At 41.6% G+C, this 13,238-nt stretch overlaps 1 protein-coding gene across 1 annotated transcript; it reads left to right on the top strand.

The window, feature by feature from the left end:
- The first annotated feature begins 3,615 nt into the window (after positions 1-3,615).
- Positions 3,616-13,118, top strand: LOC139329188 (SAM pointed domain-containing Ets transcription factor). Its single transcript, XM_070959373.1, has 6 exons — positions 3,616-3,997; positions 9,133-9,586; positions 10,275-10,472; positions 10,783-10,830; positions 11,081-11,215; positions 12,228-13,118. Exons 2-6 carry the CDS (start codon positions 9,142-9,144, stop codon positions 12,404-12,406), a joined length of 1,005 nt encoding a protein of 334 aa, XP_070815474.1. The 5' UTR covers positions 3,616-3,997; positions 9,133-9,141; the 3' UTR covers positions 12,407-13,118.
- The last annotated feature ends 120 nt before the right edge of the window (positions 13,119-13,238 follow it).

Raw genomic sequence — 13,238 nt, forward strand, 5'->3', positions numbered from 1 at the left:
TGCAAATTTTGTTGATGGACTGGATGCAGGTTAAGCCAAATGCAAACAGACGTTTTCTGTCCATTCTTTGTATATGAGCAAACTCACAGGTATTAACGCTGCGTTCAGTTTTAATTACCTGGCAATTTAGCCATGTCAAAAAGTACAAATGTCTTAAATAAACATCCAAGTCTGCCCTCATGCTGCATGTTCCAGTGAAACCCACAATTTCACAGTGAATCGTCCGCTGAAGGAGGTTGTCATAGTCCACGGTTTGATTTGGTGTGTCTACAAACACTCAGCTACTGAGAAGCTTTGACGTATTTTGAGCACACCCTCTCTGTATCTCACAATTACTCCATTCAGACTGTGTGGCTAGCCGGAAGGAAAAGAATGGAAAATTTGTCCTGGAGCTGAAAAGAAAAGGAAACTTTTGGATTTAGCGGGCGCTTTCAAAAGACATGAAGGAACTTTGCCAACATGATGAATTAAAAGCAAGATTATAGGGGAAAGATTAGATGTAACTGAGTGGTCTCACGGTGCTTTTGTTGTGGGTTACCACTGTTTTACGAATAATAAGCATTTCTTTCTATGACAGAGCCAAACTGTTAAAACCGGCTTAAATTACACGAAGTGAAAACTGTTTGGTCAGATGGCAGATTTTACATTTGTGGTGATGAATCCGCTCAAAATGAACACAAATAATCAGCTGTTTCAGAGGTGAGATGTGGTGTTGATGACAGTTTCTCCATCTGTATCAATGTCAGTATCAGTACAGTGCAGTGATATAGAGGCCATTCAACTGACATGCTGCAAGTTTAAATAAGGCATAAACCTTATTTTTTCATAGACTCACGTGCTGTGCTGTCACTTTATAATCTATAACGCCTATCCCTTTCGGGGTTGCGGGGGGGCTGGAGCCTATCCCAGCTACAATGGGTGAGAGGCGGGGTACACCCTGGACCGGTCGCCAGCCGATTGCAGGGCCACATGCAAGGACAAACAAACATTCACACTCACACTCACACCTACGGACAATTTAGAGTCATCAATTAACCTAATGAGCATGTTTTGGTCTGTGGGAGGAAGCCGGAGTACCCGGAGAGAACCCACGCATGCACGGGAAGAACATGCAAACTTCACACAGAAAGGCCCCGCCTGACCCGGGGATCGAACCGGCAACCTTCTTGCTGTGAGGCACGCGCACTACCTGCTGCGCCACCGTGCAGCCCTCACTTTATAATAATATCCCTAAATGTCTAAATGTCATATTACTGGACAAGTAATAATTTACTCCATGCAGTTTGGGTGCTTTGTGCTTTTGGCTCCTTGAGGTTTGTGAGGATTCGTGTGGAAAGTGGATGTCTCACCACATGAAGTAATGGCAACACCTTATTTGGATGGTCCAACATTAAATCATAGTAACATAAGGTCAGGTTTTAACCCAATATAGATGAGAAGTGAAAATTTTAGTATCTACAGTTCAGAAAAACCTGAGCAAACTGCTGATGAACACTGTGTGATATGGTTAAAAGCTCTGAAACGTGAGTATGTGGGCCCTGAGTTAAGAATGTTGGCACGTTACAAAGAATAATCTTTCATCCCTGAATACCTGTTTGAAGATTCAGGAATAAACACAGATGTCGCAGATATAATTACGCCTGTATAACTTCCTCTCTGCTTGTGTGCATAAGAAACAAATTAAACATAGTTGATCCTTCGTCAAATAATTCCATTGCTTTCACTTATAATTGTTTATAATCAATATGTTTTAAATGAATATGAGCTTGATTTTACAGCTTAATCATTAACACTTCATTACTTTAAGCTAACAATCAATATCAACTTACCGCTGCTAGCTACAGTTAGCAGCTATGCTATAAGCCATAGCCACAGCATAGCTAATGCTAACCTAGTTGAATTTGTCAAATTGACATGAGAGTGACTGAACTGAGCTGATAATAAGTTTTGTGCTGACAATAAACCGTCCAAAGAAAGCAAAAACAACAGTAAGTCGTGTTGTGTTGTGATAAATGGAAGCTAATAATCGATATCAACGTAATGCTGCTAGCTACAGTTAGCAGCTATGCTATAAAAACATACACAACATAACACAAACATAATCTTCTGACATATGATGCAGGCTGAACCAGGAGTGTATGAGTCATTTAAAATGATCTCCACCTCCATCAGCTGCATTACTACAAACCTGACACTCCTACACCTGCTCAGGTGTTTTCACTCAGTCTGGCTGATTAGACTCTGCTCAGTATCACCTGCAGGACTCCCCAGCGAGCAGCACAGACACTGACCCTACGTTTACACGTAGCAGGGTATTTTGGAAAACGGATATTTTGGCCCCTCCGTTTTCAAAAATAACATCGTGCACACAATATCGTTTTTGAAAATGTTGTCGTTTACATGGCCCCGGATGGCCGGAGTTTTTAAAAATGATCGTTTTCCGTGAAAAAAACTCTGTTTGCGTGTAAATGAGAGGCCAAACCACATGAAAACATATGCGTTTTCCCTAAGTGTAAACGGGGTCTTAGGGTCAAAGTGGAGATTTCTGACGGCGTTTTCATCCAGGCTCATGTAAACGACAACATTTTTGAAAACGATGTTGTGTGCACGATGTTATTTCTGAAAACGGAGGGGCCAAAATATCCATTTTCCAAAATACCCTGCTACGTGTAAACAGGCTATGTGTAACGGGGACCCCGTTTACACTTAGGGAAAAGGCATCATGATACATTATGGTATCATTACCAAAACATAGTTAAACTACAAAAAGTAAAAGTAATTGTTCTGCAGTAAAAATTAGCCCTTCTGATTGATATATTATTTTTGTATGGTGTTATTAGATTCTTGAGGTGCTGCTAGTTTTAACTACTTTCTATACAGTTAGTTTAATCAGTCAGGTCCTTCCAAACGGTGACCACAGAAATCTGACGGTCTGTGACATGATTAATGACGTAGAAGAAAAGCTCTGCTACGCATATTTGTATTCTTCTTTTTGTATTCCTGTATTTGTATATGAATAATTTTGTACTTTTTGGGCCTCTAACAGTTATTTAAACGAAACCATGTGTTTTTTTTCCAACAGCTCACAGGCATTTAAACTGTTGGAAATGTTGAAAATGAGTGGTTTAATCTGTAATAATGTATTCAATTTACTGTAAAATTGTTGTAAAATCTTAATATTGAGAAATAACTAGCTGTCATACTGAAATACTCAAGTAAAATACCTCAAATTTGTACTGAAGTACCGTCCTTGGCTAAGTGTACTTACTGTTACATTTCATCACTTTATTTTCATATAAGCTTTTTTTAAAGTGACACCATATTTTTTAGTCTTTAATCACATTGAATTGCCTGTCGCCTGTGCACTGAGGTCAACTAGTAGTGTTTGAGGAGGTCTGAGCTAATCTGCAAGACATTGGCACTTCAGACTCACTCTCTCTCTCTCTCTCTCTCTCTCTCTCTCTCTCACACACACACACACACACACACACACACACACACACACACACACACACACACACACACACACACACAGGGTTGTGTGCATAGGTAAACACGACTCCCTATAAATATAAATTGCAGTCAATGGGGCTGGAATTCCTTTGCACTCACTCATCCACTCACTTGTCCTGGCTCCTTCTCACTTTGTTCACACCCCCAGCAGGTGCTTTCACTTGAGGTTTAGTTTGCAGTTGTGCTTTAGGCTGTGACTTTCAGATTAAGTGTAATTGTACCAAAGAATCTGGGAGGATCCACGGCCTCGGGCTGGGGGCCTCTGCGACAGTCGTCGACAACAGAACATAAGAAAAAAGAGAAAAAAGAAAGAAAAATCAGACACAGATTGAAGGGTGCTGTCTGCTGCACCTCTGCACTCAGGTCGTGTTGGTTTGCAACAGAAAGAAGATCATCCTTCATCCTCAGCAGAACCAGAGCTGCACTGCATCTGCTGTCATCCAGTCAAATCCTTGCCTCTGGCCATCAGAGCATCTTTGCCTGGGTAAGAACGAACTAACTTTCCACCATGTCCTAAATATGCTTGTTCACAGCATTACTTTTAATTGTTAGAGGAGCGTTTATGTGATGGTTTTCTGGAAGTTCACAAAATCTAATTTTCTACTTTTCATAAGCACACGTTGCTGTGAAATTTAAGATGTCCAACTTGCACCTGCCTGCCTCTGATGTGATATCATCACCTCATCTTTCAGGGAAAATAAAGGGCGTCTCCTGTGCAACTTATCTGGTATAGGATTAACAATAACAAGACCCTTTTAGGCATTTATTATCATTCGTGGTTATCAGTTAACTTGTGCACAAATTCAAAGCTTTGGCAGTCAGTTAGTAGGTAAGTTGACAAATATGAATTTAAAATAAATGTACAGCAGGCGACATAATGTAAAGCTGTTGATGCATAATCATACAGGAAAAGCTTTAACATCTGGAAGTCTTGAAAAAAGTCTGAAAGGGCAGAAAGAGAGAGATGAATTAGTAATTGTTAATCATTTTGTTTGCTCTGTATCTTACTCATGCTCACCTGTTTTTTTCTCATACAGTTGCATATTAGCTTTCACACAGAAAGATAAAAAACAAAGCGTGGTCAGATAAACGGTGTCTCGGGGGGGTTGTTGGACGTTCATTATCAAAAGCCATAACGGCCATGACGTCTTCAAAATAAATGTGTTCCTGCTGTCCAGGATAAGATGTGGGATTCAGTTATGACTTTGATTTAAGAGGGAAATTAAATACAACAGCAGCTCCCCAAGACAGGACTGTAATCAGAGTAAGGTACAAACACAGCTCGGCTTTGTGCTTGGTGTTTCTGACAGTGCAGGTGCCCTTTCACCCTCATTCAGAACATGTCAAGCTGATCTACCTCAGGACTGTACATCAAGACTCAGCTGTGAAGGTCAAAAAGACAGATTGGGAAGGGTCTTATTCCTGGAGCATGCTTAAAGCTGATCAGGGTCTCTTAGGGACTGTGCAAAAAGTGCTGGAGTGTGGAGGGGGCTTCACTTTTTAAAAGTCATGAATATGGTTTTGGACATGATTTAGGAAAAAAACTGCTGCATTCTCCTCCCAAAAATCTCACTATAATACAACAGTAATGACAACATGACACCTTTATGATCTACGTCGCATATGACTACCTTTTTCATTTTATTGTGTATAAAGTCTCACAGGGGAAGGTGCAAATTAGACTTAAAGATGAAATCAGACTACCCCCCCTTTACAAAAAACTAAACATTGTAGTACCCTCCCCCTTTTCTGACCCTTTTCTGCTAACAGCCTGATCATTATTAAATTGTCCCTAAATCAGTTCAGCCAGGTTTTACATGTAAACTTCAACAGCTGTTCACAGCAGGACTCAGGGTCGGGTTTTACGCCGTCAGACGCGACATGGTTTAAATATGGAGATAATGACGCACATGCTCAGACAGTAAGACGTTCATAGTGTTGACTCATGAAAAAAAGATGGAAATAATTACCCAAAGTTAGCACCAATTTTAACTAAATTTCCAGAAAACCTGCAGAAGAAAATTCATATTAACATTCATTTCCATCCACCACTGTGATGGAATATAGTAGCATAGTATATGGCACAGTATAGTGGTTGTGCACATGGAGATAAACAGCCAGTGGTGTTAATTCTCCCGTCTGCTGCCTTTTTAAACCAATGCAGAAGAAAGGACACAACAAGATGATGTAATTAAAAGAGTTCCAGTCAAACCTCAAAGGAAAACAGTGTAGGGAAAACCTGATGGAAATGTGATATTTAGGTTTGTTTCATGGTTTAATTAGAGTCTCCTGGTGTTATTTTCTTCTGTTCAGTGGAGCAGAAGCTTCAGTGGACATTTAAGTCATGATTTATGTACAAAGTCTGTTTCCATCTGCACTTTGTTTCCTTTTAGTGATGCACCAACTTTTCTGTCTCAGCCAAACTTCTTTGCGATATTTCAACATACGCTGCTGGATATAACTACATTTCAAATGATGCTTTCCAAACCTGTTTCTGATTATACCACATATTTAATTCAACATCAATTACCTGCTCTTTCTGATTTTCTGGCAGCCAGCACGTTGAATCCAGCTGCATCAGCACTTGCCTTAGGCCTCACAGCAAGACTCTCCATATCTTCACCATCTCTGCAGCTTATCTGCAAAAAACGGGAGACAGGTTTATTTCCTTACCTCAATATGAACAGCACATCCAAATCTTCAGGTCCAATCTCAGTTTGTCATCTCTATCGCTGACTGTAAATAAAGCCCTGTGTCACAATTAATTTCAACCAACAGCAAAGCATTTACAATAGTTTAGTGTTTCCTGGGATACTGGCACAAAGCCAATGCACCTGACTAACAGAAAAAGTGAATTACAGAGTTCACCAACATCCTCCAATGGCAGTTAAAGGAATCCAGACAATAAAAAAGAGCAGAAGTAGAGGAGCATGGCATGTAATTAAAAATGAGTTTTGCAGACAGGAAATAAGGAAATGTGATAGTCTGTATGCCAGTATTAACAGCAATAAAAGGTAGAAGCCATCGCAATGGCATGCACAGAAAATCAGCCTTTATTTGCAATTCATGAAATAAGCTTTACACCTCAACCTAATTTCTAATGTGAACAGAGCACCTGCACGTCACTGTCTAAAACCAGTAAAGAAGGGGTGTAAGGCAGCAATAAACAGATCCTAATCACTTCCTCCAGCCTGCAGACTTTCTTCCCAGCAATAGTCATATTGAGCAAAGAGCACACACACACAAAGATGAAACTCCTCTTTTCCTTGTTCACAGAACAATGACTTCCTTAGTTGGTCCAAGTTTCCCATGAGAAACAATAACAAGGAAAAAAAAAAATCTCCCTTTAACGCTCACATGGCAAACAGTCACGCCTGGCTGTACACACTCCTTTAACGCCAGACTCAAACAACACAGACCTTTTTTTTTGTGCGTGACGAGCCGAACTCGATGCACATGTTGGTCACTATTAGATAGATGTCCTCAGATCTCACACACGACCTTTTCTTTTGCAACTCGTCTAGGTCAAACACACTTCTGGAAGAGCTTGTTTTAATCACTACTCATTAACTTTAATCTAAACACTCGGCTGACTTCTGTCACATAACTGTTTCAGCAACAGTGATAAATGAGCTAACGGGTTAATTTCAAGCCAGATTGGTAGTATCACTCTGTAACTTTTACCACTTTCACTTCAAGAGAGGTTTATGATATCAGTGTTAAGGTAATGCCAAACCACATATTTATTTAATGGACAGTATTTTGATCCCAGTCACATCTTCATCACATTATTAGCTCCTTTAGGGACTTTTGTGGAGCTCTGTTTTGTTGTTCTTTCTGTAATTCTGATGACAAAGCTACAGCCTTATAACCTCACTTCAAATAATCACCATTTTCATGTTAAATGAGACCAAGCATGTAGAAGAAATATGGTTCCCAGGGTGGACGCCTGCATGGAGGGAGTCCTTTTCCGTAGGTGTCAAAGGCTGACTTTGCAGAGTAAATGGAGCAAACGCTAATGCTCCTGAAATGAATATCAGCGTCTTGACCAAACTCATTTAGAGATCAGTCAGGGTCTTAATCCCTCTCCACAGGGGTGTGTGTTTGTGTCTTTTTCTTGTGCCCCCTCTTCCTTTTGGAAGAAGGTAATATGGCTAAATTTGCTTTGCTAATGGGCTTAGCGCAAGCTGTTACAGGGCAGAGTCGACTCGCAGCAGCCAGGCTGGGATACCAGTGGCTTTTAATCTGACTCCTGAAGGAGTGAAAGGGAGTGTGGGTTATAGTTTCCGAGAAGTTTGGAGATAAAAGGAGGAGGTTTTACAGTGGGGGGTTGGGGACCAGAAAGGGAATCTTTTTTGAGGTGGGGAAGATAACTTAATTTAACTTTGGGGAAGTTTGGTGAAAGAGAAAACATGTCGTGTCTCAAAAGTTGTAAGCAGCTCCACAATTAAAGAGTCCGTAAGAAAAGAATCAGGTTTGACATCAGCATGGTGAAAGAGCCTGCACTCTTGAATACAGGTTACGTGTGGGCGTGTCTTTTCTTCTATGAGACAGGTTTAATGTGTCCTGAATTCATTGCGGCTGCTGGATGTACTATATAATTTTGCACATTCTTACAAGACTTTAATTTCTTGTGTCTCTGCAAATAATGCCTCTTGTTGAACATGTGCTCTGTGAGAGCACGCTTCCTTTACTGAGGCATCAGCTACAAGCGCTAATAACCTTGTGTGTGACAGCAGTGTGCCTTCCCATATGCCAGCTGTGGCAGCCACACATTATTGGTGTCATATGCGAGTTCACTCTGAGATTACAACACTTGTGCTACAGCTGACGTCCATAAATTAGCACTTATGATGGCAATTTCCTGTTAAGAAGAAGTTGTTGCAGCTATCAGTCGAGTCTCCATAAAGACGCCTCGGATGTTTTTAGACATGTGGTTTTGTGCAGATTCTGTGCCCACTCTTCTCTGCATTACCTAACTTGATTAAAAACTCCAGCTGACAGTGGAGACAGAGGGCTGCAGAGACGGCACCTTGAAAGTCGAGGCAAGCGACGGAGCTGCTTCAGGTCTCAATACAAGTCACCTACCCCCAAGACATCAGCCATTCTGGGCCACTGACCCACAAATAAGAGACTCAGTCAAATCCATTTTGCCCCATGCCTGTCAGCGCTGTGTGTGTGTTAACTGACTTGAGGGTCATTTCCCCAGAATCTCCATTAGGTTCAGGGTTCTTATAGAGCATCAGCCAGCGCTCACCTCAGTTCTGCTCGTTACACATTTGGAAAAGGGAGTCTTGCCTGCAGCTGCTCTGATGGAGTTTCTTGCTAAACAAAAACAATTGCTGGTGTAGCAGCCAGAAAATCGCAGGAAAGGAACTACTAGAGAAGGTATCGTCTTTTAAATGCCTGAAATTTTATGGATTAAAGTAATTCTGGATTGCTTGAAAACGCTGTCGGACACTGTTTATGAACTGCAGATTTAAATTATGTGCTTATCCTTTGCTGTCCTTGGAAGTCTGTTGATTCTTTCCGATTTCACACTAGTCAGAATTATTACACACAAAGACATTTTTTTGCGCTGAAAGCTTATTTTGGCTTTTCTTGCTCCCTTGCCTCCAGGTACCAGTTATGTCAAATCCACTGAGCAGTTTATCAGAAGGCACAGTGTATGGATCCCGGATCGGGATGACAGAGGAATCCCTGGCCATCCTGGAGCAAAACAGGAACTCTGCAGAACCCTGGGACCTGGGGGAGACCAAACCAAGCGTGGAAGCCCTGGAGCGCGGCATCCCGGGCCTCTACCTCTCCTGCTTTGACATGCTCCTCACTGAAGACGCCACCTGGCTGGTGAAAGTTTCAGAGGCATCCCCAACGCTGACTGTACCCATGACTCGCATGGAGCCCCAGGAGGAGCCGGAGCAGTGCCCCGTCATTGATAGCCAGGAACAGGGACTCTCTCCTGGGCTGGAGGGGCAGGAGGAGGAGCGGTCTCTGGAGCAGGTGCAGAGCATGGTGGTGGGAGAAGTGCTGAAGGACATTGAAACAGCCTGCAAACTGCTCAATATCACCCCAGGTAGGCTGACTTCCACCACACCTGTTACTGCAGTTTGTCTTCTGCGACATATAACTGAAGAAACAAGTCTTTAAAGTATACATGAACTTCTTTATGACACAAAAATAAGTTGCCCGTTATTTGCAAATCGCAAAGGGAGTCACCGATATTTAAGCTACTGGATCTTGCTCCCAAAATCAACACATGCATTTGTGTGGAGAGTCCAGGAAAGATGACAGATCAGATCAATCATATCCTTACTGACGCAAAGACGTGTTTGCCTGCTCCAGGATCTGTTTAATCCTGACCTTTGCATGAGTTCTCTTGAACTGTGACAGTGATGGTTCTCTCTTGCCATCAGTGGTGTACACAGTCTTAAGGGCGAGGTCTCCTGTTCGCAGAGCAAACAGAGGAAGCATTATGTATTGTAAGGCTTCTGGCTGTCATAAACCTGTGCGATCCCCTGTCATCTGTTCTACTGATTAGAATTGCAGTGGCATAAAAGCATGATTACCTTGTGGTTTAAGTAAATTTATTATGTGTAAAAGTTGCAGAACACAATACACTTTGAAAAAAAGGGAATTTAATTGAGGTAACATGAACCAATAGGACTTTGATCTCACTGGCGGAATAACCCCAAAGCAGGTAATTACAGCAGGGACAGCTGGGAGTTTTCTCACCTATTTCTTATCTTTCTCTCTTTTCATAGACCCTATAGAGTGGAACACAGGGAATGTCCAGAAGTGGCTGCTGTGGACTGAACATCTGTACAGGTTGCCCCACGCAGGAAAGGCCTTCCAGGACTTGACAGGAAAGGACCTGTGCGCCATGAGCGAGGAGGAGTTTCGCCAGCGCTCGCCACAGTGTGGGGACACTCTGCATGCACACCTGGACATATGGAAGTCAGGTGTGTGTCATATTTGTTTAATAAGTTCATCGTAGCTGGCTGCAGCTCAGACAATGATCGCATTGTCCAGTGTTTGGAACTGTTAGCATTTTGAGTGTGCAGCATGTCTTTATGTGTTCATGTACAGTGTGTTTGGATGAGGGTAGTCAAGTCAAGTCAGCTTTGATTTTGGGGCTTTACAGACTGTAAAACACACAACGTGCTCTGTCCTTGGAGCCTCGGTTTTGGACGAGGAAGCACTTTGGAGAAACAGAAAAGAGTAAGAAATGAAACTTTTTAAATTAAACATTCGTCTCTTTTCTTTCTGCAGCTGCCTGGATGAAAGAGAGGTGTTCAGCTGGAGATACAAAAACTACCGGTAGGTTTGGTTTCCTCGTACAAACAGAACAGAATAAGCAAAAATAAAATGTTTCTGGACATTTTTGTTAACTTTTAACTCCATTAAGGTGTACTGGGAAAATTATTTAGCTTCTTTCATGCAAAATCAGGCACCTGCTGTGTGTGTGTCTCCTGCTAGCTTGGAAGCCTGAAGGGCTTTCGTAAATGTTTGCTTTTCGCTGTGAATCACGACACTGTGACCTTAAGGTTCAAACGCTGCTGTTGTTTAGGTGGCGAGGAGCTTTGGTCCGAGGCTGATTCGTCTTGTTCAGGTCAGCCCATTCATCTGTGGCAGTTCCTCAGAGAACTCTTGCTTAAACCTCACAACTATGGACGCTGCATCCGCTGGCTCAATAAAGAAAAAGGTATCGTCACTGTAAAAATAAAACAATATGTGTTTTTTTTGTTTTGTTTTTTGTAGGTCAACTACTTTTCATTGCTTATACTATAACTGACACTTCAACTGCCTTCACTTGTTGCATCTCAAATGCCTTTTCAACAGCTTCTTATATTTCACTCTGTAACTCACTGTTTTCAGAGCTTACATTTGAACTGAAATTTTAAGTGCTTTAACTGGCACTTCATCTGCTTTCGCTTGTTAGGCGTCCCCTGACATCTGAGCTGCTTTCATTTCCTACAATTGAACTGACAGTTCAACTGCTTTCAGTAATCAAGCATCAAGCAAAACTTAAAGTCCACATTTTTACGTCAGAACTTCAAAGCTTCAACTGACACATCACTTGCTTTCATCGTTTCCCTTCCACTGAGACTGCTTCTGCTTTTGTTTCACATGATACTTCAAACCCTTTCAGGCTTTCAACTAACGCTTCATTTCAATTTCAGCCTTAACTGCTGTCGCCTATTTTACTTGAACTACTTGAGAGCTCACACTTCAACCAAAGTTTGAAGTGCTTTCGCTGCTTACACTTGAACTCACACTTCATCTGCTTTCATTTCATACACGTCAAGTAACATTTCAGCTTCTTCGTCTTTTACACTTCAGCTCACAGTTCAATTGCTTTCATTTGTTGCTCTTCAACTGACATTTCAACCACTTTGTGTAATTATACTTGGACCAAAAATTAAGCTCATTGTAGTCAATAACCTAACTAAATGAGAAACCAACTCTTAAATGCTTGCACTTCAACTGATTTCAGTGCTTGACCTGAGACTTCAACTCTTTAAAGGCTTCATTTTAACAAAATGTCTCACAAGCAAATAATTTTAAACATTACGAAAACAATATTTCAATGGCAAATAAGAACATTTGAAATGTGTACTTTTAAAATTTGTGAGAGATTTTAATCTTAATAAGACTTTTGGTTTAAATAATGTTAACAGATTTATGTGAACAAATGCCACATGTGACTCCACCAGGTATTTTTAAGATAGAAGACTCGGCTCACGTCGCGAGACTCTGGGGGCTCAGAAAGAATCGTCCTGCTATGAACTATGACAAGCTGAGCCGCTCCATACGTCAATACTACAAGAAGGGCATCATCCGCAAGCCTGATGTGTCTCAGAGACTGGTCTACCAGTTTGTTCACCCAGTATGAGGCAGCAACATAGTGGGAGGAGGAAGAGATGGAAACCTAAAACTAAAAGGACACACTATCTAACCACCATGTACTTGAAAATCCAAGCCCGAGATGAAAAGGTGACATGGATCACGTGCACTGACCAACCCCAATGGTACACACTTCCACTGCCAACACTGAAGCAACAGCTGGCAGCTGCTGCATGAAGGCTTATCTGTGCATGGGCCGAGGGGAGGGGACAAAACAGTGTGGCTGTTGAGGCTTTTTCCTTCTGCAGAATAACCACAGATTAAAAAACAGAAGAAAAAAAATAAATGAACTGCCTTGTCATTTGCATGATCTGCCTGCTTATCTTTCACTAATGTGATTCTCAGTTATTCTTACACTTACAAGCTTCCAGATAACGCCCACAGCTACATTTGCTTTGTCTTTTCATTTTGCTCTTCCTGAGTGCTGTCTCTGTTTGAATTAGAGCCAGTTTCCTGACACATTTGAAAATGTGATCAGGATTGTTTTGCTTCTTTTTTGGGTCTGGTCCTGGCTGTTGTATACACAATCAGTCAGACAATACAGGGCGTCTGTCATCTCATCTGCAGGGTACGGACGAGGAGACTTCAGTTGGATCCTTGTACCCTGCTGTGACTCTCCTGAAAATGCCACCTAAATGTAATTTTTGTCTAAGGTGTAAGTACAGAGTGATACATTCTCTTTATATTGTTTCATTGCTGAGGAGCCCTGCTTTATAAATATTGTGCTGTCAACTCTGGTTTTTCCTGCTGTACAGTATGTTGCATTTCATGTTGGTGGGTGTCTTGTTCCGGGTGGAGATCCAAAGTGTTAAAAGAAATTG

This window comes from Chaetodon trifascialis, chromosome 3, assembly GCF_039877785.1.
Source record: "Chaetodon trifascialis isolate fChaTrf1 chromosome 3, fChaTrf1.hap1, whole genome shotgun sequence".
Classification (NCBI taxonomy): domain Eukaryota; kingdom Metazoa; phylum Chordata; class Actinopteri; order Chaetodontiformes; family Chaetodontidae; genus Chaetodon; species Chaetodon trifascialis.